The sequence below is a fragment of the Cyanistes caeruleus genome, chromosome Z, assembly GCF_971803275.1.
Source record: "Cyanistes caeruleus chromosome Z, bCyaCae1.hap1.1, whole genome shotgun sequence".
Classification (NCBI taxonomy): Eukaryota; Metazoa; Chordata; class Aves; order Passeriformes; family Paridae; genus Cyanistes; species Cyanistes caeruleus.
The window spans coordinates 6079803-6104363 of NC_141732.1; the positions used below are offsets into that span (position 1 = coordinate 6079803).

The window sequence follows — 24561 nt, forward strand, 5'->3', positions numbered from 1 at the left end:
TAGAGGTACTCGACCTCAACCCTTTCCTGATAAATTTATTTCAGTAGACAAACCTACATCTTGGAAAAAATAATTGACCAGAAGAAAAATGCCTCTCCAATATGATACAAGTAACAATGAGAGGAGTTGTCACAAGGGAAATTTCTTTATTCTTAAAGTTCAATACTATCATATTTGAAATTCTTAAACTTATTAAATTTCTTTTAATTAATCCTATATTTTTTGGAATTAACCCACTCTTTATTGCTAGCAGAACCTACTGTTCAACACTAATGTAAATAATCCTAAAAACCTAATCTTCTAGTTGTAATAAAAAATCCAGAGTTCATAGATATTTCTGGCTGAAGCAGTTGCCTGGTGCCAGGACTCCACTTAATGCTTGTCAAATTCAGATATGAGGCTCTGATGAATATGTGACAGCTTGTTGTGGAGGTACAGGCACCTGTTCTTCATTTCAAAGTAGCTGGGGCTACCCTATGAAGGAGAAATAAAAAAAAAAAAAAAATAGGGCAGGCAAAGACTTCTGCAGAGTTTACAAGGTGTGCTTTGCTTTAAAAAAGCCTTGAGCCAGACTCAGCAGTAACCAAGCTCTGCAGATCTGGTGTCAAACATACCTGTTGTATCTGCTGATAATCTGCTAGGATTCGATGAAGCAGCATCTTCAAGAAAAAACACAAAGAATGTTTCACTACCACCATAAAATGCAAACTTTACTAAAGCACTACAAATGCATTCCGTTTGACTCCCGAGATTTTCTTCTCTGTGAGCCACCACTCTTCTGGGAGGTTTGCAAAAACAAATCCCCAACCCCCAGTGTCACCCAAGATCTGCAATTGAGCCTCTCAACAGGCACCAGAAGGAGCACATGCTCTAAGACTCTGCTTGGGACACCTCTCACCCTACGGATTGTTCTCAGACAGCTCAAACAGGGTTTTATGGGCAGGGTCTTGTGAAAAATCTGACCCAGCCCAAGCAGTGTCTGAGCATATATGCCAATTCCTCAGTTTCCCTGCATCTCACTGAGCAGCTCCAGGGAATCCAAAGGACTGCTCTGATGAAGCACAGTCTTCATGGCTTTATCCTTCTCTACCTGATGGGCTTCAGAGCCTGCGGTCACAGACTTCCATTGTTCCTGAAGCTGTGTGAAGTGCTCTCTGATCTTGTCAATCTGAGTATATAAATTTTGGTATTCCTCATACTCTGCATTGAAGTCATCCTTGTAGCGCTGTAGCGCTTGTAGCGTTGGTCCAAGGAGACTATGGCTACATATTTTCTAATGGAAAAATCAGACTATTTTTCTAGGAGTGTACTCTAAGAGAACATTCTGATATGTTTCTATTCCAGAAAGCACACTTGTACTGTTACACCAAGCACGTGGTGAATGTCAAACACAGACCCCCAAACTCTCAGTCAGTCACTCTGGGTCTCAATGATTCTACATATAAGCTGATGTGCTTCAAGAGAATCAAATCAGGTAGCTCTAAAAATCTGCCACATTTCTATGAAACCTAGTAACTACTGTTTTATATTGTAGAGATTCTCTTCATTAGCAAGTGGATCACATTTAGGAAATATCAGCACTGATTTCTGTTGTGAATTCATGTTGTAAATATTGGCTTTTCACAATTATTCTGATAAATATATGCTTTCACTATATTCTTTTCTCTCTTAGCAAGTTATAGGCTTAGATAGGAATTCTGAATGGTAAGGATATGTCTCATCTGGAGAAGGCAAGATAACTCCAACAGGCAAGACAATGGGAGGATCAAGCTGTGGAAAACAGGCTGTTATCAGCAGCAGGAAATGGAGAGCAAACTGTTACCAAAAAGCCGGTACCAGGACGTTGGCAAGGGGGAAAGATATGAAGCCCATCTGCTCTCTGAGGAAGTATAAGGGGCCTGGACCCTTATCAACAAGTGACCATCTGCAGCAGAAAAGAAACCAAAAACTCTGAAATAATGCTGACCAACAGAAAATAAAATTGAAAAAAATATGATCCAAGAAGGTGGAACCAGGGAGGGGACATGCTTGAATATGCATTAACCTCTCGCAGCAAGGATGGGATAAAAAGGACACTCCTGAAATACCAGGTGTGCTCTTGGCAGCGCGCCAAGGCACCCGGCCGTATCTCTTTGCTTTACTTTATGTCTCTTATTGTCTTTATTAAACATTTTTAAAATTTTACAGGAGTGAACTTCGTTTTTCACATTTCCAATGTCAAACGACTAATAAACACAGCATCTTCAGGGAGAGAAGAAACATTGCCTAATTTTATCTTCTTTCTTTCTGGGTAGGAAAACTTTTTCATTTACATTTCTCTTTGAAAATCCATCTGCAATACTATTTTGGCAGGGACTGCATTTCTGATGAACTGGGTGCAGAGTTGGACTTTTGAGCTCCATTTTTGTCTGTCTAACAGCAAAGCAGAGTTAAGCATAAAATTTCATTTTTCTAGTGAGCAGCAGTTACATCACTGACCATTGAAAAGAGGCACTTGTATTACAGGCACAAGAACAAACTGCAGACTGGTCTGAAACCACAACTAAACCCCAAATCATATCACCTCTTAAGGAGGGCAGAACTCATAAATGCTTGAAGCCACTGATGGGAGTAAAGCCTTCTTCATTCCCTTCCCCCTCAAATCAACACAAGTGCAGTTCTATCAAACTCATGACACAAATCCAAGATGAAGTGGCAATGAGAATAATAGATATCACTTCAACACTGCCACACCAGTACTTCTGCTCCTCTGGCCCTGAAGACTGGTTTCTTTTTGGATGACAAGAACTCTTTCCTCATGGGAATGAATCCTTCAAAGCATCTGAGATTAATATTTACAAGCAGGAAATCTTTAACAACTTGAAATTCAGTACCAAGACAGACAACATATACGACAGATGCACCCCAGGCCAGCTGCACCTGACTGGTGTGCTGCATGGTTTTGAAAAGAAAACTGCAGAGGCCTTTCAACATTTTGGGCGGTAGCAGAAAAGCAATAGCCTGGACTACTGGCTTTTGCCCAGGGACATCCCCTAGCAAGGGCCCTACCACAGGCCTCCCTCAGCTGCTCCCCTGCAGGGCCCGCCTTGCCCTCAGCCTCCCCACGGAACATCCCTGGCTGTATCCAATATGAGCCAGGGCCCTGCCACGCCTGCTCCAAAGGCCGCAGCTGCCCCAGAGCCCAAGGGCTGCAGGAGGCATGACTGCCCTTGCCAACATCACAGCTCTGACAGAAGCTGAGAGCAATTCCCACTGCTTTATACCACACACACACACACACACACACACACACTTCCCCCTCCCCTCCTGCACTGCAAATCCCATGATGGTATGCAGCACCACTGCTGCAGCTGGCCCTGGGCACCTGCACTGCAGCAAGGAAGGGCCTTTCCAGGCCTAACCCACCTCGGTGCTCATCTCAGCTCGGAGCCTTGGAGGCCCAGCCAAACCTTCCCCAACTTATTCTTTCCACACAGGAAACAGCTTGACACTGCACCCCACTGAGAGTGGCAAGGGTTAATGGCAATTTTACTCACCTCAAGTCGTCTGGTTGGTTGGCTGTTGCAGAGCATGTAGAGGCAATGGAAGTATCTTTTGTTTCGCCTGCAGAAAAGTAGGATCTTGATTATATAATCTTAAATATCCAAAAACACCCACTGTATTGGCTTGAACAAGTCCTTTTAGAGCTTCCTTCTCACAGCATTTTATCATAGGAGGGCACATGTGATCTTCTCCACAGTAGCCAAGTCCCAGGGTTTAGAAAGAGGATGGCCACTTTGTTCTACAGGTTCTGCATTGCTACATGGTGTAGCAGAAGTATAAACAGAAGTGTCAAAGGGGTAATTAAACTGGACAGAAATAGCAATAGTCACAGTATGTTCAATACAGCTGGTAAGCTTTGGGGTGGGCATTTCATTTCCAAAAGTGCATTTGCTGTCATGGCTCAGTCCACACAAAAACTTCAGCCTAAGCCCCAACTTGAAACACAGTACAGATTTTTCCAACAGCAGCTGGGCAGAATTTTCTAACTCGCTTCTGAAGAACAATGCTCACATCTTTAGAGACTCAAGCAGGAATCTTTCCAAAAGACATCTCAAGGTTTGCAGCTACCATGTGTATGTGCTGAAAAGAGATGTGCAAAGACTGTCTCAAGGCACCTGTCTCTACAAGCACAGCACCACTTGCAAGAGCAGACATGCCTCCAGGCTAAAAAACCCTTGTCATTTGCAAGCTCAACCTCCAAAAGGGACAAGACATAGATTTAACAAAGCAACTGAACTCTGCCCTACTGGGTGTGTCCCTCTGATGACAAATCAAGTGCTCCTTGTGGATTTTCCGGTTAGCTTTTCAATGCTGTTTTCAGTCTGTACCATTTCTAGAGCTTTTGAAGAAAGAAATTCTGCAGCTAGGATGGAGAGGAGCTCCCAGGCCACTTCAAACTACAACTCCAGCAAACCACAGGCCAGGTTTTGTAGCTTCCATGGAGTTGCCATGGAAAGGCTGAGTTCAACAAACAATGATGAAATCATTGAGATGCTTACATGTTTCAGTAAACTAGTCTGCAGTAAATGTCTGACAGGTTTCTATCTCCAGCATGCAGACTTGAAAAGCTGCTGGTGGAAAAAGTGGTGGCTCAATCAACTGTCTGAGTCAACTGTGTGCTTACTAGAAATCAAATGAAAAGAAAAAATCCAATCCCTGCGACTTTCTAGTGCGTGGCTCTTCCTTTTAACCACGTTCTCCCAACAGCAATCTATTTGGCATTTCTTTCTTCTTGATTGGTTTTGCACTACAGAGGGAGAATTTCTAAAAATTAAGGTAGTTTTAGATAAGGTTGCAGCAGCACAGATTCTGGCCTTTGCTGCTGCTTCTTTTAAACCAAGAGTTACAATGGAATGCAATGGCAGAAAAAAGAGTCTTGGTTTCTCATGACCATCAAGCAAGGAATAATGGTAGAGCAGAAATGTAGAGCAGTGCCTTCATGTATGCAGCCTTCAAAGCTGCCTTTTCAGCAGGTGCAAGAACACAGTTATCTACTTGAGAACACTGTCCAAGAAGGATGCTCCCATAAGAGATAAGGCAGCACAAGGGGAATTTAAGAGAAGCACAGATGGAATGAAGGAAAGCACCAGCCTTGGCCTAACAGTGCTGAAGGTTTGCAATTAGGACACCAGACAAACATTCCACTGTGGGTAAGGGAATAAACACTTCCATCACTTCTAGCCCAAGGTGTGGGAACATCTGTGAGCACCCTGTGGATCCACTATAAAGGTGGTACTTTCAGAGCAACTTGGGAACCCCCACCACCAAGAAGACCAGAGGGAAGAAGGACCAATTGGACAGCAGAGAATCCACATGGTACTGATATCTTCCTACTTAATGTCTCTCTCTTCCCCCCACCATGCCTCTCTTCCCTAATTTCTTTTTATCTCCCTAGTTTGTATTAACTGTTAAATAACATTTTTCCTATTGACACTGGAAAAAGGCTGCACTTACACCTTGATTTGGGCAGAAGCTTCTCTTAATAACCAAATCTTTACACCATGGTTATCCACCCAGGGCTTAGGAAAGGCAGCACATTAATACCTTCATCGAATTCCCAGGGACACAACTGCTTCAGCCTCCCCAGTTGGTTTTTCTTTCCATTAGAATTGGGGATCTCCTCCTGCACCCCAGAAGGCTCTGGGATGCTAGAACTCTGAAATCTGTCTTGTTCTTGCACCTCACAGGTGCAGGGGGAAACGGAGCCAACACTTGGAGACATGTTCAAAGTGGAAGTGGATGTGGAAGGCAGCAGCAAGGAAGAGAAGTGGCCATCAGCTGCTGGCTGGTTGTAACTGAGCTGGCGAGCAATTCTCCGCTTCTTGCTCATCACAGGACCGCTAAAGTCAGAAGCCATAGGCCGTTTCTGCAACAATAACATAAGAACTCATTCATCTATGTCCATATATTTATCTATCTAGATCAGGTTTCTCTCCCATTCTGAAAAAGTAGCATTTCTGAACTGGCAGTGCTTGAAAATACATCTTAACTGAAAACAGCATTGAAACCAGGAAGTACTGCAGGTAAATACATTCTCTATCTCACTCCTACTTTCTCATCTTAAGACTTAGCAAGTCTTTCTCCAAGTTGTGGGAGAAAGACACTCCCTTCAGCACCTCTATCAAAGATTTCCCCAAAGAGGGGGAGGTCTGGTCTGTTTTGTCTAGTTCTCAATTTCCACTAGTACACACCAGGAAGAGACTCAGCTTTTGCTGTCACACACCCACATGATTTAGTAAAGAGGCACCTGACTGGCTTCAGGTTTTATGTGGTAAAGACGGGATTAATCTTCACTGCCACAATCTGTCAGTACAAGGTGTGATGGTTGGTTGTGAATTCTCATCAGGCTGAACAAAAACCTCAGTCACATGTAAGGAATTCCTGTGCTTTCAACAAGAGTGACCTTCACTCCAGCAGCCACCCCACACTTTATACTCAAAAGCTCATAGCTAGGAATCTTGAAATTTTTATAAGAGAGTTTCACAAGTGGTGACTAAGGGGCCCTCACTTTTCCTCAGTGCCCTTCAATCATCTCTCAGCACCTCCCAAGGACCTTCTCAAAGGTGCTGGATTCAAAGCCACAGCACACGGCCACAAGCTCCCCACTCCCACTGCAAACTTCAGGGCCGAGGATGGAGTAGAACAGGACAGCCATGCTGTGCTCAGGCAGAGTGAGACAGGAGAAAAATAAAGGCAGAGAAAAGAGAGACACAAGAGAGAATATCAAGGGTCTGGAGATCCTGCATTGGTCCTGACATGTGCATAGTCTGGAGCGGGAGTCAACAAAGAGAGTGAAAGAGAGAGAGGGGGGAAAGAGAGTGAGAAGGCCCCATCTGCTCCACCATGCTGCAGCTTCTCATGTACAGTAGATTTCTCATGTGCTTCTGTCACACATGCACAGCTAATCCTTTGAGCCTTTCTGCAGGGAATGAGTTGAGGGTGGAGACTGAGCTCAAGGCTCCAGGCAGAGCAGCAAGTTGGCTCAGGATGCTGCTGCTCGAGCCCTGCAGGAGCCTCTCTTCTGATCACAACCTTCCTGTGCCAGCAGTCTGAATTACTGACTAATGTGCTTTGGCCTGGTCCTGCACATTCCCAGCACAGCTTTTACACCAGCAGCAAGTGTGTGAAAGCTATTTAGCAAGTGTGCTGCAACTTCATACACACTCCAGAATATTAAAAATGCACAAACTACCTGAGCAGGCCTTGCTGAAGCATCTCTCTTAGAAGCTTCCAGAGATGGCTCTTGGCTGGTGCTGCTTGTGTTCTGAGATGGAGCTGTTTTTCTGGAAGGATGGTGCAAGAGTTCAGGCAACAAGGTCTAAATGGTCAACAGCCATAAGTCTTTCCTTGCTGGTAAATCTGAACTTCAGTGTCATTACTCAAGAAAACATCATGAAGATGAGTTGAGGCAGCTTTAGGCTGGATGTCAGGAAAACATTCTTGCCCCAAAGGATGCTTGAGCCCTGGAATAGGCTCCCCAGGGCACTGGTCAGTGCAGCAAGGCTTCAAGAAGTGTTTCAACAACACTCTTGGGCATATGGTGTGATTCTTGCAGTGTCCTGTGCAGGGCCAGGAGTTGGCCATCAGTTGGATCCCAATGGGTCCCTGCTACCTCAGCGTACTCTGAGAATTTAGGCTTCATTTCCTAAGGCCTTCTTCTGAAAAGACTCTTCTCCTTCCCCTAAAGACTGAACTTACCTGGAAAGTATCAACTTCAAATTCTCTCTGTCTACATCAGTATAGCCAGGCCAATTGTTCTGAATGCTTTCCAACAGATATTCCTTCAGACTGTAGGAATTATCCTTTAGATTCAGGTTGGCTACCTACAGGCAGACATTTAAGAGAACAACCATTCATGATGGGTGCTGTATGTAAACTAAAGCAATAGAATTGGTCCTCAACAATGATTTGTGAACACCCACTTTGAACTAAACAACATCTTTTGGTAGAGAGATGAATGATTCCCTTATTGCATGAGTTTTCATCTATATTAAAATTTCAACAAATAGAAATAACCAAGTAACTCTATTCATATCTAGCAAGTGTACCTTGGAAACCAACATGAAGTGCTGCAAGACAGAACTGTGGTCAAGCCCAGAGTCCCTCTTCATGTGGCAGAGCCAGGGTTCATTCCAGCAAAGTGCTGCCATGAGAAGACCATGCACATGCCTTGCTGTATTCCTTTGAAAAGCAGCGAGCTTCATATCTTCCTCAAGACAACTACCAAGTCTACTCAAAAAGGTAAAATGCAGTAGTAAAACCTCAAGACCACTAATATCAAAAGGGCTGGTTTAGGCTTCACCACTTCACACCTGCTCAGAGTTCCATAGAAAAGCCCACAGGAAAGTTTGACCCCTACAGCACACTGAATACATGATCAACACATCACCACCATCTGTAACAATTTACCCTTTTTTTCTCCTTGAAAACATGCTAAATATTGCTGATTTGGGTCAGTGATGATGTCTGTCTGTCAACAGCTTAAAGAAATGTAAAAGTAACAAAGCTACTTTGAATTAGGAATTCCTGTCTTAAAATCAGAACTAAGGTTGTGTTTGAAGGGAAGCAAGAGTGTGTGTACCACATCTCAGCCAGCTCAGGCTGCCCATTTTACATTTATATAAAAGAAACTCCCACTTGCTCTGCTATCTGGAAAAGCCTGAGCAAGGCATTTGAGTGTGCAGTGCTCACACAGCCCTTTCAGAATGCAAACCAGTACCTTGAGGCAGTTCACACCTCCTACAGGACATTACCTCCAAAGCAGTCTTAAACATTGCAGTGGAACAGGAGAAAATGTTTTCACCCTCTACCTTCTAAGGAGCTGAGCTGTGAAATTTTTCTAATCTATTTGAAATCTAAATGGGCTTCCTCACTTGGGATGGTAGAATATGGCTCTCATGAAATTGTCAATTTGTGTCTTCAGCATGCAAAAACCCTGCCACTGCCCTGAGCAACCACAGCAACAAACTTCAGAATGTCAAGGAATGAAATCCTTCTATCAAGTTCTTAAAAAGTCCCTGTGGGATCAATGGAAAAACTGTATCCATGCTGAATTTTCCTGCCTTGACTATGTTCCAAACACTTTTTTCATCCCTAATAAGGAAATATTCCTATTTGACATATAGCCATGGGGAAGAGGGAATATTTAAAATGGCAGGAAAGAACCACTGCATCTTTCCATGGGTGTGCATCTTCTAACTGGTTATCCTAAAGAAATACCAGTGGAAGATAGAGCAGCACTGGAGAAGGCACTGAATAACATTGTTCCAAGCAAGATGAAGACTCAATCTACATGACAGGAAAGAAACCCTGTGCTCAAATTTGGGCTACCACCTTTATCAAGGAGCTTTTGCCTGGAACACCTTTTCCTGGCAGGCAATCCTCACAGATCCCAGCAGAAGCCAAGTACCTTTGAGAGGTCACCAACTCTGTTAAAAGGAAATGCTGCCCTGTGCATTTTCCAAACTTCTCTCCTCTCAAACTTATCCTAGGAAATTTTAGGTACCACTACAAACCACTTCACAAAATCAAGGTACCCCTGTGAAGCTACTGCATGAAACAGTTCAACAGTGCTAGGAAAAGAGAGAGGATTAAAAGAGGCATGAGCAGCAACAACCCTACAAAGTGTTACTCATTGCCAGCTATTCTAGCAAAACACCAAGACCTCAAATATTTTGAAGTTTTCTTTCCTTTTCCTCACATGGACTTGCAGCTTGAGGCATCTGGACTATGTTGATGGACAAACTGAACTTAGGTGTATGGAGCATTCTATAAGCCACTGCTTAGTTTCTAATTTCTAATTGAAAGAGGGCTGATAGGAACAAGTGAAAATGAGGAAGAAGAGAGTAGTACTGTGGAAAAATTGCTGTCACAAACTCCACAATCTCACCTGATGGAGGATCTTTCCAAGGGTACCCTTGTCCTTTTCCTTGATTCCATCTCTCTGCAAGCGAGCAAGTAACTCTGGCTTCTTGTAGGCCCTCAGAGCAAGTAAGTGAATCACCCTGTCCTTGTAGGGTCGGTGATAAACAGCCGTGCAAGAATTTTGTTCACTGTCTGCAGGCTTCATGGGCTTTGCTTCTTTTCCCTCTGGTTCAGGACATGAAGCGCTCGGTTCAGCTCTTTTGACATCTGCTTGTTTTCCCAAAGGAAAGGAAAAGAGATAAAGAAGTGTGAAATGGGAGGTTGGGAGAAGTCAAGAAACTTGATTTCAAAGGATGATGCAATTCTTGGGGACAGAGCTGGACTTAAATATCCACGTGGATCCCTTCCAACTCCGCACATTCTCTGATTCTGTGACAAATCCCACTCCCTAACTGATACTGCATGGAGCATGCTGCAGAGGCACCCTGTAGCCTACCAGCAACCAGATCTGTCCCACCTGTGTTTCTCAGTGCCAGCCCAAAGCAAAAGTGGCCCCAAGTTCCATGATTGTCCCACCACTGCCAGTCCTCAGACCCCAGTCACTAAATGTTAAATACGCCCTTAGGATCTATGTAAATCACCACCAAGAATCACACAAATCATCATTCACATGTGAAATGGAACATCCCCAATGAGAAATTGGCAAGGTGAATTTTGTCTCTCCAAAAAGCCAGGATGATGCGGCCATAAAATGCTCTAGACTGAGCTAAAGCAGGGCAAGAGCTGCCCTTCCAGTGGCAGGCATGTCCCTGCAGGCAGGGGACTGCAGCCACAGCCAGGTGAGAGCTCCTTTTTCTCAGGGCAGCTGGCTGTGCCTGGTTCAGCTCACTGCTGCAGGCAGCACCACGGAGTGCCTGCAATGGCAATGTCCACCTTGTGTGTGCCTGGAGCCAGGCTCCTTGGGGAAACAACACTCACAACAGATAAAAAACAAACGACACCACCTAAGCACATTGGAGTGTTTTCTTTGTGGGAAATGACAAAATGTGAGGAAGATGACATCATGACTTTCCTTTTACTTGCCTTGAAAAGAACCCAAGAGGGTATTGTGGCAACAGTCACCTAATAATGACCAAGACAACAAATGAAATCAAGCAAAGTTTTGCATATTGACCTGATGAAATTCTCTATGCAACTTCCTCAAAGTCATTTTCTTTCAATTTCCACTTAAGGTGAATGGTTTAGCCCAATGTGCTTGCAGTGGTGCAACCCTTGACTTCAATGCTCAAAATTCCAAGCCGTCAATCAGCATGGGAACAAGGAAGAACGAGCAGGCTTCCTCAGGGGAAAACAGGCCAATGGCTGAATGCCATTGTGACAAGGGATTGCAAAGCTGGCCTAAGAGCAAAGCACCCGCAGTTGAGATCTCTGAACACACCCCCTTGTCTCAAGAATATGCTGCAAAAATGAGTTACCATGTTTCAAGTCTTACAGACATGGAGCAAAATATGAAAAGCAACCATACCTCCAAGTGGGTTAGACAATTTGACAACCTGCGCACTTCCAGTGTGTGACGCCTCCCCAGTATTTGGCTAAATGGAAAAAGAAATCTTCTGTAAAACGTTCAGCCCGCACTCCATTCCTGCTGACTAAGCAGGTCCCTAATTTTAAACAAGAGCTGAATTTGGAAAGGTTTGCTCTCCTATCAACTACAAAGGGCTGCTTTGACACCATTCTCCCTCTGAAAGCAGCCAGCTACAAAACTGCCCTGAGAGAGCAACCGTCACTTAGCCTCTAATGCAGCCAAGCATTCAAGTACCAAGTCATCCTTTCCCAGTTGCTGGAATTGATGGGCACCAGCTTCCCTTGAAATCAAGTGCCTGAGTGCAATTGAACCAGCCAGCACTCAGCTAACAAACCTGGCAAGAGTGGTTCACAGAAAGATCACAAAGTTGGGGCAGGAACCCACACTGGGATTTATTTGGAACTTAGGAAACCCATTCTGGAATCAGCTCCAAGAACAACTTCAACTGCAAAATATCAACTTCATTTGTAAAAGGCATGGAAACCCTTGCTCGTTTCCTCAGCTCAAGATGCAATTATTTGCATAGATGTTAAAATGGAAACAGTTCAATTTCCTAAGTTAGTCAGATGTGACAAAATTTGGCTTGCTTGGCTTGAACTCATCACTTAGTCCTGAATGTGCTGCATTCCACTGGAGCTTAAAAATCACTAAAATGTCTTTTGGCATAATCATATTTTTTAACAAAAACACCTGACTGCCATGCAAGGGCTTCATTCTGAAGGCAAAACTGGCTGTCAGTGAAGCTAAAAAGCTGCTCATCTGAAACTGGCCTGAACTTTTCAAGAAATAGGAGGATCACTTGCAAACATCTGTGAAAGCAATATTCAGCAGTCTTTTAGAAATCCTTCTACATTTTGCTTGTGAGACTGTTCATCCTTCATCCATGTCACTTGCACAAAGTGTTGCCTCAACACAATTCCATTAATATTTCTGTTTCATTCATCACTACTGGCAGAGCTTGGGACAGGGAGAGGACATGAAGGGGAACAGGGAGTCACCTGAACTTCGCATCCTTTTACATCAGCTTAACAAAGGACTATGCTCTAAGAGCATCTGTGCATTTTATAGAAGAAGGGAAACCAATCATGTAAGCGACCAAAACGTAAGCCTGCATTACTTATGCAGTTGTTCATTGTTTGTTTAGCCTGCATTTTTTCCTACCTAATTATTTTAATTAACTTTGTAAGTAATTGTTTAATTAATCATAAGCAGTATATTAATCATAAGCACTCTATCAGTCTTAAGCACTGTCATTTCCCACTTTAGAGAGCAGGTAGCTAAGAACCTTTTGGCAGTCAACTGTCACAACTGGATTGTTAGATCACCAGAAGTTGTCGTTTTCCAAAACTAACCCTGATAAGCTTCAATGAACAAAGCCTGAGGTATAAAAGGCTGGACACCTGGAATCTACACTTCATAGCCCTCCCAAGAACATGTTGGAGTAACCAGGAGACAAACACTAATAAAAACATTTCTGCCTCAGAGCTCAAAACAACTCGTCTGGGAAAAAGTTAATCAACAGACTGAAAAATGTGGGCTAATTGAAATGAGAAAGGTGACACCAATATCCAAGCCAATACAATAGAAAAGTAGTTAATGAGAAGAATGATGTCATTTAGAAGCCATGAACAGTAATTTCTTGGTTTGATAAAAAGGTATGAATAAGTGGAAAAGCTTTGGAAGTGGCATGCATGTGGCAGAAGTTCTCCACTATGCACCAGAGCCAGGAATAAAGTAATGGCTACTCCTAATATCAAAAAAAATTCCTGTTCAAGGGCTTCATTTATCCTTACATTTTCAGTGACCCCATTAAAAACATGGGACAATGAGAAATCCATGCATTTGGGCCAAAAGCCATGCCCAGAGCATGAGGTTACTGAATGTCACAGCATGGGGTACTTCCAGCTTCCACTGGTACCTCCTCCATGTCATCCTTGAGAGCCACTTCCATCAGGGAACCTGTGACTTCCACTGGCACCTCCTGGGTGTCATCCCTGTGAATCGCCTCCAGCGGGGCGGCTGCCTCAAAGGGGCCCTTGGAGCACCAGTGGGGCCCCAGCCCTGCACAGCAGGACCCGCAGGGTCAGCAGCCCCTGACACCAAAACCACGGCCAAGCCCCCACGGTGTCAACGCCCAGAGCCCGACAGCCACCCCACACCTGTTGGTCCTGGGACCTCTGGGTCACCCTGACGGGCATGGCAGTGGTGCTGGGGGCCCTGCGGGGCGCAGTGTGGATTAGAGCCCTGTGGAACATGGTGGATCGTGCCCAGGCTCTCTGCTCGGCCATCCGGCTCTGCCTTGGCTGCTCCCGCTCCCACACAGCCACTGCTTCTGTCACAAAATCTGGGAAATGTAAACTTGATGTTAGGAAAAGGTGTTCTTTGCTCTTTGGCCTTTATGGCTTCCAAGACTCATCAACAAGAAGGGAGATTATTTCCATGAAACACAAAGTAGCCAACAAGCTCTAAGTGACGGCCAGGTGTTGGAAAGGCAAATTACTTCTTGGCTGAATTGCCTTTTGAAGGTGTAGGGCTTGACAGGCAAGAGTTATCTCCGACCTAGGGGAGCTTAGCAAGGCTTGGGAAGAAGTTTGTACCACTGATGGTGGACACAAAGAATGCAGAATTTATGGGCACAAGGACATTTGACAGAACCCCCAAGACTAGGAGCCAACTACTAAAGCCAAAGCAGCAACTGTGCTGAATCTACTCCAGCGGCGTAAAAGGGAATTTCCGGCAGGGCAAACCATGGCCACTCACTCCAGAAAGCTCTCACTAAGAACAGAGAGACAGAACATGCAGACTAATTAGCATGAGAAGTGACAGGATCATAATCTAATAGTAGAGGGAATAGTGATTATGAGAAGAACTAGGTAACTTGGAGACAAAGAACACTAATTACTTTAGTTGATGAAAGGTCTAAATACTAAAACATTCTGATTCCTGTGGTAGTGGCTTTGTGGATTGACCACTGAGCCCCACTTTCTGCACAGAACTGTAAAGAATTACCTCCACTCAGTGCGTGGATTGGCCTCTTGATCACCTTGTGCTAGAACCAAGCAATTTGGAGCAACACTCCCTAGCACTGTGACACCTCCGCTCTCGCTGCAGCCACGGAAGGGTCTGAGCGGGCCTGCTGTGTGCCGGTGACAATGGCCACGTGTCCTTGGAAACGGGGAGTTCCATGTTCCAGGCTGGGTGGGATGTCACTGAGGAGCGGGATGTGACACGCTCGGGGCAGAGGGAATTCCAAATGGGCAAATGTGGGGAATTCCCAGCCCTGTCCCGTGAATGACTCAGCTGGTTTCCAAGTGCAGAAAGGGGTGCTCCAACCATCCCAGTTGCTGCAGCTGTGCAAACCAGGGCTAACAGAGTGTTTCTGCACAAAAGTGTTGTACTTGGCTGTCTCCGAGGTGAAGGAGCAGCTTAACACCTCTAAGCAGGGCAGCAAGGTGCAGCCCTCCCAGCACTGGTCAGTCCTGCCGTGGGCCGGTCAGTCTGTGAGCCTTTGAGCACGTACACGGTCACTCAAATATCATCTCCTTGACAAAAACCCCCAGAGCCTTCCTCATCCCAGCCTCCTAAAAGAAAGCAAGCCAGCAGCACACCCAGGCCCCCACGTGCCCTGCAGGAGGAGCTGACATGGAAGAGCCTGCACTGATCCTGAACACAATTACAGGCTGATAGGTGTGCTGACTACTGGTGGCCATTGAAGTTACTGACACATCTGGAAAATATTTTACACTGTGTTTATATTTGCATTTTCCCCATACACAAGCTTATTCCTGATTTAAACCATGCACCAAAACTCTTGTCTTGTCATTACAGGGGGAGGGAACAAAAGCATGTAATTAAAAATGTGTCCTGTATTACTTTCCAAAGCTCATTTCCCAAGAAATCTTGTCTTTCCTTTTTTTTTTGTGTGTTTTTCTACAAGACCATGTCCATATCTGTCCATGTCTGGTCTCCTGGCTTCCACACACACAAAGACAGGGTAGTTTGAGGTACAGAAAGGAAGAAAGCAAATTGTCAAACACCAGATCTAGAAAAGAACTGTGTCCTTTTTTGTGATTGACTGCATGGTCTTGATTATGGATCCCCAATTACAGACTATTGGAAAAGCCTTTGTATGAAACATCAAAGGAAATCAAGGAGGTGTCACACTGGACTCCTGAATGTCCAACAGGCTCTTCTTATCTTAAATTTCATGACTTCTGCTCTGGGGTTACCAGAATTGACTGAGCTCTTGGCACTCTTCATACATGACTGCCTTCACCTTGCACAGTAGATCCATTTTTAGCTCAAAGACTAGAAATGCAGGAAAGAACCAGTGGAAAGGAGCATATTTCTCAAAAAAGAACTGAATAATGTACTTTAGGGATGGCCTGTGTGCATCAGAATAGGAGGGCCCATGGTCCTGACTGATTGAATAGGTCTGAAAATTAATGGGGAAATAAATGTCAATTTCTGTCCTGCACCTGCTTGTGTCTGGTTTAGAGCAAAAAGGAGGTCACTGGTTATCCCTGAGCAGAATCTTAAAGTAACAGGCAGTACTCCTGGAACTAAAGACATGGCACTAAAGACACCTACTGCCGTGAATCCTACTATGTTTCTCGATCCTTCTACAAGGAATCAGGATCTCCAATCAAATAGGGAAAGCTTTGGGAGTGTCCAGTTCCCTGCTAAAGTACCAATAATGCACTGCAAAGCTCACCAGTTCAGACAAACACCAGCCAGCATCAGCAACTGAGTAGGAGACAAAACTGCTAGAGAGGTGGCAGAACAAAGCAATTTTTCCTAAGTTGTGAACCTTTCCAAACCAGTCACAAAATACCATGATGCAGATAATCAATTGGCAAAAGCTTTTAATGCCTGATTGAATCCTGAAGGGTGGTGGGTAGCAAGAAACCAACAAGTTAGAGTGCCACAAGCAATGAGATAAATTGTAGAAGATAAACATAAAGAAACTCATTGGGGTATTGAAAGCATGGTAGACAATTTGAAAAGGCAGCTACTTAGCGCTAGGCTGACAGGGATTGTGACAAGTATAGAGAGAAAACGTAAAATCTGCTTACAGAGCAATGCACAGTTTTACAGAAGACTGCCAGTAACTATCACAAAAAAGGGAAGTAGTGCAGGAGCTTAATGCCAAAGAGATTTTCTTGAGTTACCTCAATAAGAGCCATATAGCTATTTATTAGGTTTAGTGGACACATATTCTGCACGGCCAGAGGATTTTCCTTGCCACACCAACAAAGCTAGAGAAGTACAAGAAATAATACTCAGGTTGGGGATCCCATTTGGAATGTCATCAGATAGAGATTCTCTTTTCATGCCTTAAATTCTACAAAATCTATGCAAAACATTCCCAGTTCAATGGGACCTACTTAGCCCATGGAGGTCATACCCCAGTGGCCAGGTTGAGAGACCAAATCAGAGTGTAAAAAGACAAGAGAACTAATTTTCTTCATAGCTTTCTATTTCTCTGATGCCAGCTGCCTGAAAATCTGCCATCAGTTGTCTCCTCCCATTTCACATCACTCTGAGGTGTGTTACGGGTCAAATGAGTCTAGGGATGTCATTTTTAAGGATGCGTTATTCAAAGGCGAAAGTTCTCTTCATCTGTCTCTCTGAGCCTCCCTGGAAACAGAAGGTTTTCTTTGCCTCTACAAAGCCACAAATCTTCAACTATTACTTCTCCTCCTCTGTTCCAGCACCTCACTGTATCACAACTACTCCACCTTTTGCTCAAAATCCACACTTTGGAACACTCCATTCCTCTCAATAAACTCTGTCATGAATTAAAGGAGTTTTTTATTTTCAGGACACTATTGTCCATCTCTATAGCTTTAACAGAAAATATTTCAGCTTATTAAAGCATCTCCTGATTCTCTCTTCCCCATCTAAAACTTAATTCTTTTCTTCACTGACGTTGATGGTTTTATCATGTCTTCTTCATGTTGATTATCCCCCTCTCTCTCTCCCCCTCACTCTGGGAAAAAAGGGTTAATCTGTAAGTCTCATCCAGGTAGTAAAAGAGTTCAAGTCTTGGAAAGCTGCAGATGTTCATGGAGTCAGGTTTCAGTTCAGTAGCACAAACTGCAAACCAAGTCAGGCCGGCCGCCTCCGCTCTTCTCCTTCCCCCACCCTCCGTGGCCTTGTCCGGCCTGGTTGGGGAGGAAGAGGCCGAGCTGGAGCCAGAGCATTGTTACCTGTTCAAAAGATGGAAACCAAAGAGAACAAGAAATTCCCAGTCTTAAGCCTTACGATAGGTATTCACAAGTTGATCTCACTTTTCAATGGTCAGAATCACTGGGAGTTCTCAGAAATGGCTAGTAATTGGTCAGGAGAAAAAAGTCCCATCAGCCTCCAGCAGCTTCAACTTCCCCCCAGCTCCCAAAGCAAACCTTAAAGGTGCAGAACTCAATATATATATAGTCACACCAGGACAATTATTTTTCTTGTAACAATTCTATTTTATAATTACTAAATAATGTGATGCGTTTAGCACTGGCTAAAATCACCAGTGCACTTACTCATTTGTTTTTGCTGGGAGATATGGATTAGGAGAGGGGCAAAACAGGCTCAAATCTTAAAAGGTATAAAGAAACTTTATTAACAGGACTACAAGAAGGAGAAGCATCAGAATAATACTTCCAAGACTCCTTTCCTCCCCCTGACTAACTTCTTTCCTTTCCCAACTGACAGCATAGACACAAAACATGGGATGTTAAATCAGTACCAACTAGACAATAGTCTTCCATCAGTTCGTGTAGGGAGAGAAGATTTCTCTTGCCATGCCACCGAGACTTCTCTACAAGAAACAGTTTCTCATGGCTTTTCATTTCCACAAATAGCATCTGCCCAGGTTAAGTTCTGCAATTGTGAAATCTTTCCCATTTTCACAGCCCTACTACCACTGTCTTCATGGGCTACAAACCCATGGGGTATTATTTTAAGGATGAGTTGTTCAACAGCAAATGTTCCCTTCATCTGTCTCTGTCATCATCTCTGGGAACAGAGCTTTTCTTCTTCTCTCCCTGGGGGCAAAAGGTCTTCTTCACTCTCATCTCTCTCTCTCTCTGTTCAAGCTTCTCATGGGATCACAGCTACTGCAACATCTGCTTGGCTTCTTATCAATGCATGCCTCTGTTCACATGCACAGTTTGAATGCTTCCCCCATCCTCTCTCAGGAATTGAAGGAGATGTTTCCAGGTATCATTGTCTATCTCCATGGCGCTACCAAAAGAATTTTTCAGCCCAACACTGAGACATCTCCTCATTCACCTCCTTTGAATCTTTCTTTACTGAACTCAGTATCTTCATGTTGTCTTCTACGTGTCCCCTCTTTGTCCTTTTCTCTTGAGGGGAGAATAGTGGTTTGCAGGTCTCATCTGTGCACTGATAGGGTTAAATGAAAGGCTTAAATCCTGCCCGGTCTGCAGATGGTCGTGGGCAGTGGCTGCAGCAATTATGATGATGATTTCAGGCTGCCCTGGGCCCCTCTCTCTGCCCGGCAGCTGCTGGGAGGGGAGGCTCGGCCTGGAGCCGTCGGTGTGTGCTGGGGAGAGGGTTTAGTGTCAGCGAGATGTCAGCAGCTGTGTATGGATGCTAAATCTGAACCACAGTGCCTGTACAAATTGCAGGCCGCATGGCTCCTCAGGCTGCCTGAGAAAGTATCCTGGGAAAAATATCAGAAGGAATTAAAACAATTCTCAGGGACACTAAACAGCCTTACAGGTGTTGTTTTACAGCTTCTTGTTTCTCCTTGCAGGAGAGAGTCAGGGGGGCAAAGTGCCCCTGACCAATGATGGTAATGTAGCACTTTGCTAGCCAATAAGAGTTTCTTTTCTGTACCTTTCCACATATCTGTCTATAAGACAGGCTGAAGCAATAAACGAAAGAATTCTCGTGTTGTGACTCCCTTGAGAGTCCAGTGTCGTTCTTTCTAGCCGTTCCCAATCGGAACGACATCTGGTGACCCCGACGTGATGTTGAACCGACCCCTGAGGTCCGGTAACCTGACGTGATGTGCAGCCGACCCCTGAGGTCAGAAAGCAACCGACGTGACATCTGCTAATCCCTTGAGGGTAAGCAGCGAGCGGGAAAAAGCCAGCCCTTCCCCCTAGAGGGGTAAGTGGAATTCTCCCAAGCTTTCCTAGAGGAAGCTGGTTCTGGAAACCAACGGGATAGTGGAGCCCTGCCAGTGAGCGGGCTTGGAACGGCTCATCTTGGCGAAGCAGAGCTCAAAATTCCCGGGTCTGAGCCGACAGCATGTGCATAATTGCATTCGCGGAGCCGCCAAGATAAAGTCCTCATAATGGGGAACTGAACTTCGGCTGATGAACAGCTTGCCTACCTTGCATGGCAGGATGCCCTGCCCCACATGGGACTCAGTGTTTCTGAAGATGCCATGCGTGCTGTATTTCAGTGGGTGAAAGAGCAAGGTTTTGATATAACTATGGACAATGCCTTTGATCTCAAACTTTGGCTGTCGATAGAGCACCATTTATGGTCAGAATTCATTAACGGAGATATCAGCGTGTGTAGCCTAGCAGCCACCTGGGGAGTGCTTTTTAAAGCGCTGAAACGGAGCCAGTCTGAGGACAGTGAAACCGAGATGAGAAACTTTGATGCTGAAAGTTCCTCCGTTGTACAAGATAAGGGACCGGGAGATGAAACCGTGGATGAGCTGCACAGTGCTCTTTTAACTCTGCCCGGACCCTCGGAGGACTTTAGCGGCGAGCAGGAGCAATCTGCAGCCCGAAAATCTCCCTCTCCAGAGCAGTCTGAGCAGCCGCCATCCGCGGAGCTCGGCGCGTGGGCTCTGCCAGGAGAGGGGCCTCTCTTCAGCCCCCCCCGCGCCCGGCGCGCGGGCCGCCACCGAGGAGTCCGAGCGCAGGTCCGGAACACGGCGGGCCGCTGCCGCCGCCGCCGCCGCCGAGGGGGGGGGGGCCCGCCCAAGCAAACCCCCCATGTACCAACGCGGCGGGGCGCGCGGCTCCCCCCGGCAGAAAAGCGGCGGGGGGGACCAGCGGCTTCGCTCGCCCCGCGCGTGCACGAACCAATCTCCCCGGTACCAACGCGGCGGGGCGTGCGGCTGCCCCCGGCAGAGGAGTGGCGGGGGGAGGGGAAACAGCAACCTCGCTCCCCCTGCGCCTGCCCGCCGCCACCGGCCGGCTGCCGGCCGGCCGCGAGAACCCCAAGAAACCCGAGCTCAAGCCCAGATCAGAAGCCAGGGCCAGGCCCGTGGCAGGCATCGCCCCCCCCCCGCGCGTCCGAAGCACCGGCGAGAAAGCGGGGTGGGGGGGACCGGCGGCTTCGCTCGCCCCGTGCGTGCGCGAGACGGCTCGCCCTCACGGTCCCCCCGCGCTCCAGCGGGGAGGCGCGGGAGAGAGAGAGAGTGCTTGCCGTGCTACAGCGGCAGGCCACTCCGCCGAGACCTTCTGTACCGACCTGAGGAGATGCCTCAACAAACCCTCCAGCGGCCTGAGCCAAGCCAAAGTCCTGCAACCCCTGCAGGACCCAAACTTACTCACTCAGTTTGTACCTTTTAAGTCTTGTGTTTACAGAACTGACAACCAACCGCGAAGAGATGGTAACTTCGAGTTCCCTGAACCTCCTGAAATTCATGAACTACTGTTCTAATAACCAAAAATCATCCTAAGACAAGTCTACACAACAACAACCATGTAAACTTAATAAATCCCTCAAAAATCCCTCAATTATACTTGAAAAAAAAAAAAAAAAAAAAAAAAGCGGGATAAGAAGAGGGGATCAAAGCAGCATAAATTGCATATAAATTGCATTGTGCATTGTTTTTATCACTTTGGTGTTCTTTCAAACTACTCTATTGACATGTTAGACTGTCAATTCGAACAGACTAACAATGTTGTATATAGTGTCTTGTATAGTGTATTAATTCACTGAATTAGAAATATTAGAGTCAACCATCAAGTCCTTGCAAGGAGAACAAATCTTAAATACCAAAACATAAGCCAAAATTCTAGATGAATTCTAGATCAGCATCCATTCAAAGTTCTAGCAAAGAAACCTCTTGAGCTGTGTTTGTTCTTTATCCTACAAGGGCCCAGTAGAATATAACAAACACTGCCTTTTTTATTTTTTCTAACAGAAAAGGGTGAATTATGGATGCTAAATCTGAACCACAGTGCCTGTACAAATTGCAGGCTGCATGGCTCCTCAGGCTGCCTGAGAAAGTATCCTGGGAAAAATATCAGAAGGAATTAAAACAATTCTCAGGGACACTAAACAGCCTTACAGGTGTTGTTTTACAGCTTCTTGTTTCTCCTTGCAGGAGAGAGTCAGGGGGGCAAAGTGCCCCTGACCAATGATGGTAATGTAGCACTTTGCTAGCCAATAAGAGTTTCTTTTCTGTACCTTTCCACGTATCTGTCTATAAGACAGGCTGAAGCAATAAACGAAAGAATTCTCATGTTGTGACTCCCTTGAGAGTCCAGTGTCGTTCTTTCTAGCCGTTCCCAATCGGAACAACAGCTGTGGCCCAGCCTTGCCTGGGGCTGGGATTCTGCAGCCTCCATCCCTGTCCAGGAGCCACTGGGGTCCAGCCCAGCCTCTCCCAGGAGCACAGGCTGTGGGTGAGAAGGGCCGGCCTCACCAGAGCTCCATCACCTTCTGGGTCCAGAAGCCAAGAGAGAGGTTTCCCTAGCTTTATTTTCAAAACTGTAGATCTCACAGAGGCAGACCTAATTTCTAAATGGTTCAAAATGTTGTCACTTCTCAGCACTAGCCAGCTATTGACCTTTCCCAGGCACAGAAGGAGCTCCCAGCAGCTCCTCTCCAAAAAATCTCTTCCATAGGTGGTTTCTTCCTTCTCCAAATATCAATCAATGTGAAACCACCACAGGAATACAAATCCAAATGGCAGGAACCCAAATGCTCTGGAGTCACAGCTGAAGGCCTGCATCTGCACAGGATGTTTCGGCTGCCCCATCCCTCCACTGCTTGTACCTGCAAATGCCATTGCCCTTTCTGCCTCAATTAGACATACCACACAGCTGGGCAAAACCCAGCCAGTGAGCCAAATTCCAAAGGCAGTGCACTTTGGAGAGGATGACTGAAGAAGAGCCTTCCCCACTTGCAAAGCACACCAAAGAAGCCATGAATATCACTTTGCACCTTTAAGAGACAACTGATAACTGTGAAGGAAATGCTGAGCTTATTCACAGGGTAAGAAAGAAAGGAATCTTCCACGTGAGTTAAAATTTTAGAAATTTTATTGATTTATAGTCCTACTCTATAACCCTACTCTACAATCCTAGTCCACAATGCTACTCTATAACCCTACTCTACAATCCTAGTCTACAATCTGACTCTAACGCTAGTGTTGGAGTAAATGGTCCTGATGGGATTATCACAGTGTTTCCTCCTCCTTCCTCCTCTTCACGGAAATGATCAGCGGCACCAGGCTGGACACAGGCTCAGTTAATGTTACAAATGGATGCCGCCCAAAAGGGAAAAAAAGAAATCAACAAAACTCAATTAACCATGACTTTCCAAGCTCAATGCTTCACAGCCTCAATCAGGATTCCTCTGTGTCATGGAGTTACTTTACCTTTAAGGGAGTCGGATTTGCTTGGAACTGCCTGGAGTCTTTTCTCCTGACCAATTATCGGTCATTGCTGAGAATTGACAGCAGTTTAGGCCATTGAAAAGTGGGATCAACTTGTGAAACCTACCTTAAAGTGTAAAACCAGAGCTCTCTTGGTTCTCTTTGTTTCCTGGCTGTGAAGGGTGGCAGAGCTCCAGAACTCCCGTTCCCTGCCCAGGCCATGCGGCCAGGTGGGGACGGGGCCGGGCCCAGCAGCTCCCAGCCTGGAGATGGGAGGGACCTGCGGAAGGTTTTCCTCAGGCCCGGGCCGGGCCGAGCCGAGCCCGATCTATGGCTCGGCTGCAGGTTTTGCTGTAACTAAATTCACTAGAAACTGCCGAGTGAAGAAGGAGAGAGGCTCTGGACCTGCAGCAAGCAGAGACAGCCACACTCTCCAGAGCAGCTATGAAGAACCTTCCATTGCAGACAGCTCCAGCTCCTGTTCGGCAGAGATCACCGAACCATCTACAAAAGCCTGGGCAAGATTTTAACTCTTTCATTACCCAGATGAGACTTGCGGATTAATCTTTTTATCCAGAGAGAGAGAGAGAGAGTGATCAACATGAAAAGAGACTTTATAAACTACCAGTGACAGGAAAGAAAAGAAGCTTCAGAAGAGGTAGAGAATTAAGAAGATGCTTTAATTAAGCTGAAGTATCTTTCTGTTAAAACTATGGAGATGGACAATGAAGTCCTGAAAAGAACTCCTTTAATTCATGATACAGTATGTAGGGAGGAATAAAGTGTTCAAAGTGTAAATTTGAGTAAAAAGTAGAGTAATTATGGTATAGTGAAGTGCTGGGAGATTTGAAGCCTTGAGAGACAATGAGAAAACTGTTTTCTGGTGAAGCTCACAGAAACAGATGAAGAAGACTTTTTTGCCTTTCAATAACATCCTTAAAATGCCATGCCTAGACTCATGGCCCATACACACCTCAGAGTGAGGTGAAAATGGGAGGTGTGGGCTCTGATAACAGCAGCTCTGGGCAGCTGACATTAGGGCAATGGAAAACTATAACAAAAATAGTTTTCTTGTGAGAAACTCCATAAATTAACAGGAAGAAACTTCTGTTTCTCTACAGAGACTGGTGAAAAGACTGTAGCAAGAATTGGGACTGTTTTAACCACCAAAGTTCCAAGTTTTTTTTGTCTCTGTTATCATGTGAACAAGGGAATAGTGGGTAGATAGGGATGAAAAGGTTTTTTCTGGAAGTTTATTCTGGTGTTCTTATTATTGTAGTTTGTCAATAAACTTTCTTTTTTTCCCTTTTTATGTTGTGTGCCTGTTTTGCTCTTGTTCTAATCCATATCTCACAGCAAGAAATAAGTAATTTTCTTAGTTATTGGTTTAAAACCACGACAATGGGGGAGGAACCAGGAAGGTGGCAGTGTGTGCAAGGGCCGTTAGTGACATGGTGCAGCATGGTAACGGTGGAAT

The 24561-nt window shown here is 45.3% G+C and overlaps 1 protein-coding gene across 4 annotated transcripts; it reads right to left on the reverse strand.

Moving 5' to 3' along the window:
- Positions 1-126: 126 nt before the first annotated feature.
- LOC111942012 (RNA polymerase II elongation factor ELL2-like) lies at positions 127-14616 on the reverse strand. Of its 4 annotated transcripts, none has more exons than XR_015280337.1 (11): positions 14501-14616; positions 13651-13835; positions 11432-11498; positions 9932-10173; positions 7741-7865; positions 7235-7325; positions 5587-5908; positions 3537-3603; positions 1091-1770; positions 615-659; positions 127-474 (listed from the first exon to the last, which is right to left on the reverse strand). XR_015280337.1 is itself a non-coding variant. In XM_086867812.1 (11 exons), coding segments are annotated over exons 2-10 (1146 nt in total). In that variant the 5' UTR covers positions 13780-13835; positions 14501-14616; the 3' UTR covers positions 127-474; positions 615-658. The 4 variants fall into 4 exon arrangements, 1 of the variants encoding a protein (XP_086723938.1); XR_015280335.1 differs by having other exon boundaries at positions 1091-1924; XR_015280336.1 differs by having other exon boundaries at positions 9932-10176.
- Between the last annotated feature and the right edge of the window lie 9945 nt (positions 14617-24561).

What these genes read in the sequence shown, in the direction of transcription:
- LOC111942012 (XM_086867812.1), bottom strand. Translation starts at nt 13,779, where the DNA reads ATGGCCGAGCAGAGAGCCTGGGCACGATCCACCATGTTCCACAGGGCT. An exon ending in AGAGGTCCCAGGACCAACAG is followed by an intron (nt 11,499 to 13,650) that starts GTGTGGGGTGGC and finishes TTTTCCATTTAG; the next exon opens with CCAAATACTGGGGAGGCGTC. An exon ending in TTGGAAAGATCCTCCATCAG is followed by an intron (nt 7,866 to 9,931) that starts GTGAGATTGTGG and finishes GTCTGCCTGTAG; the next exon opens with GTAGCCAACCTGAATCTAAA.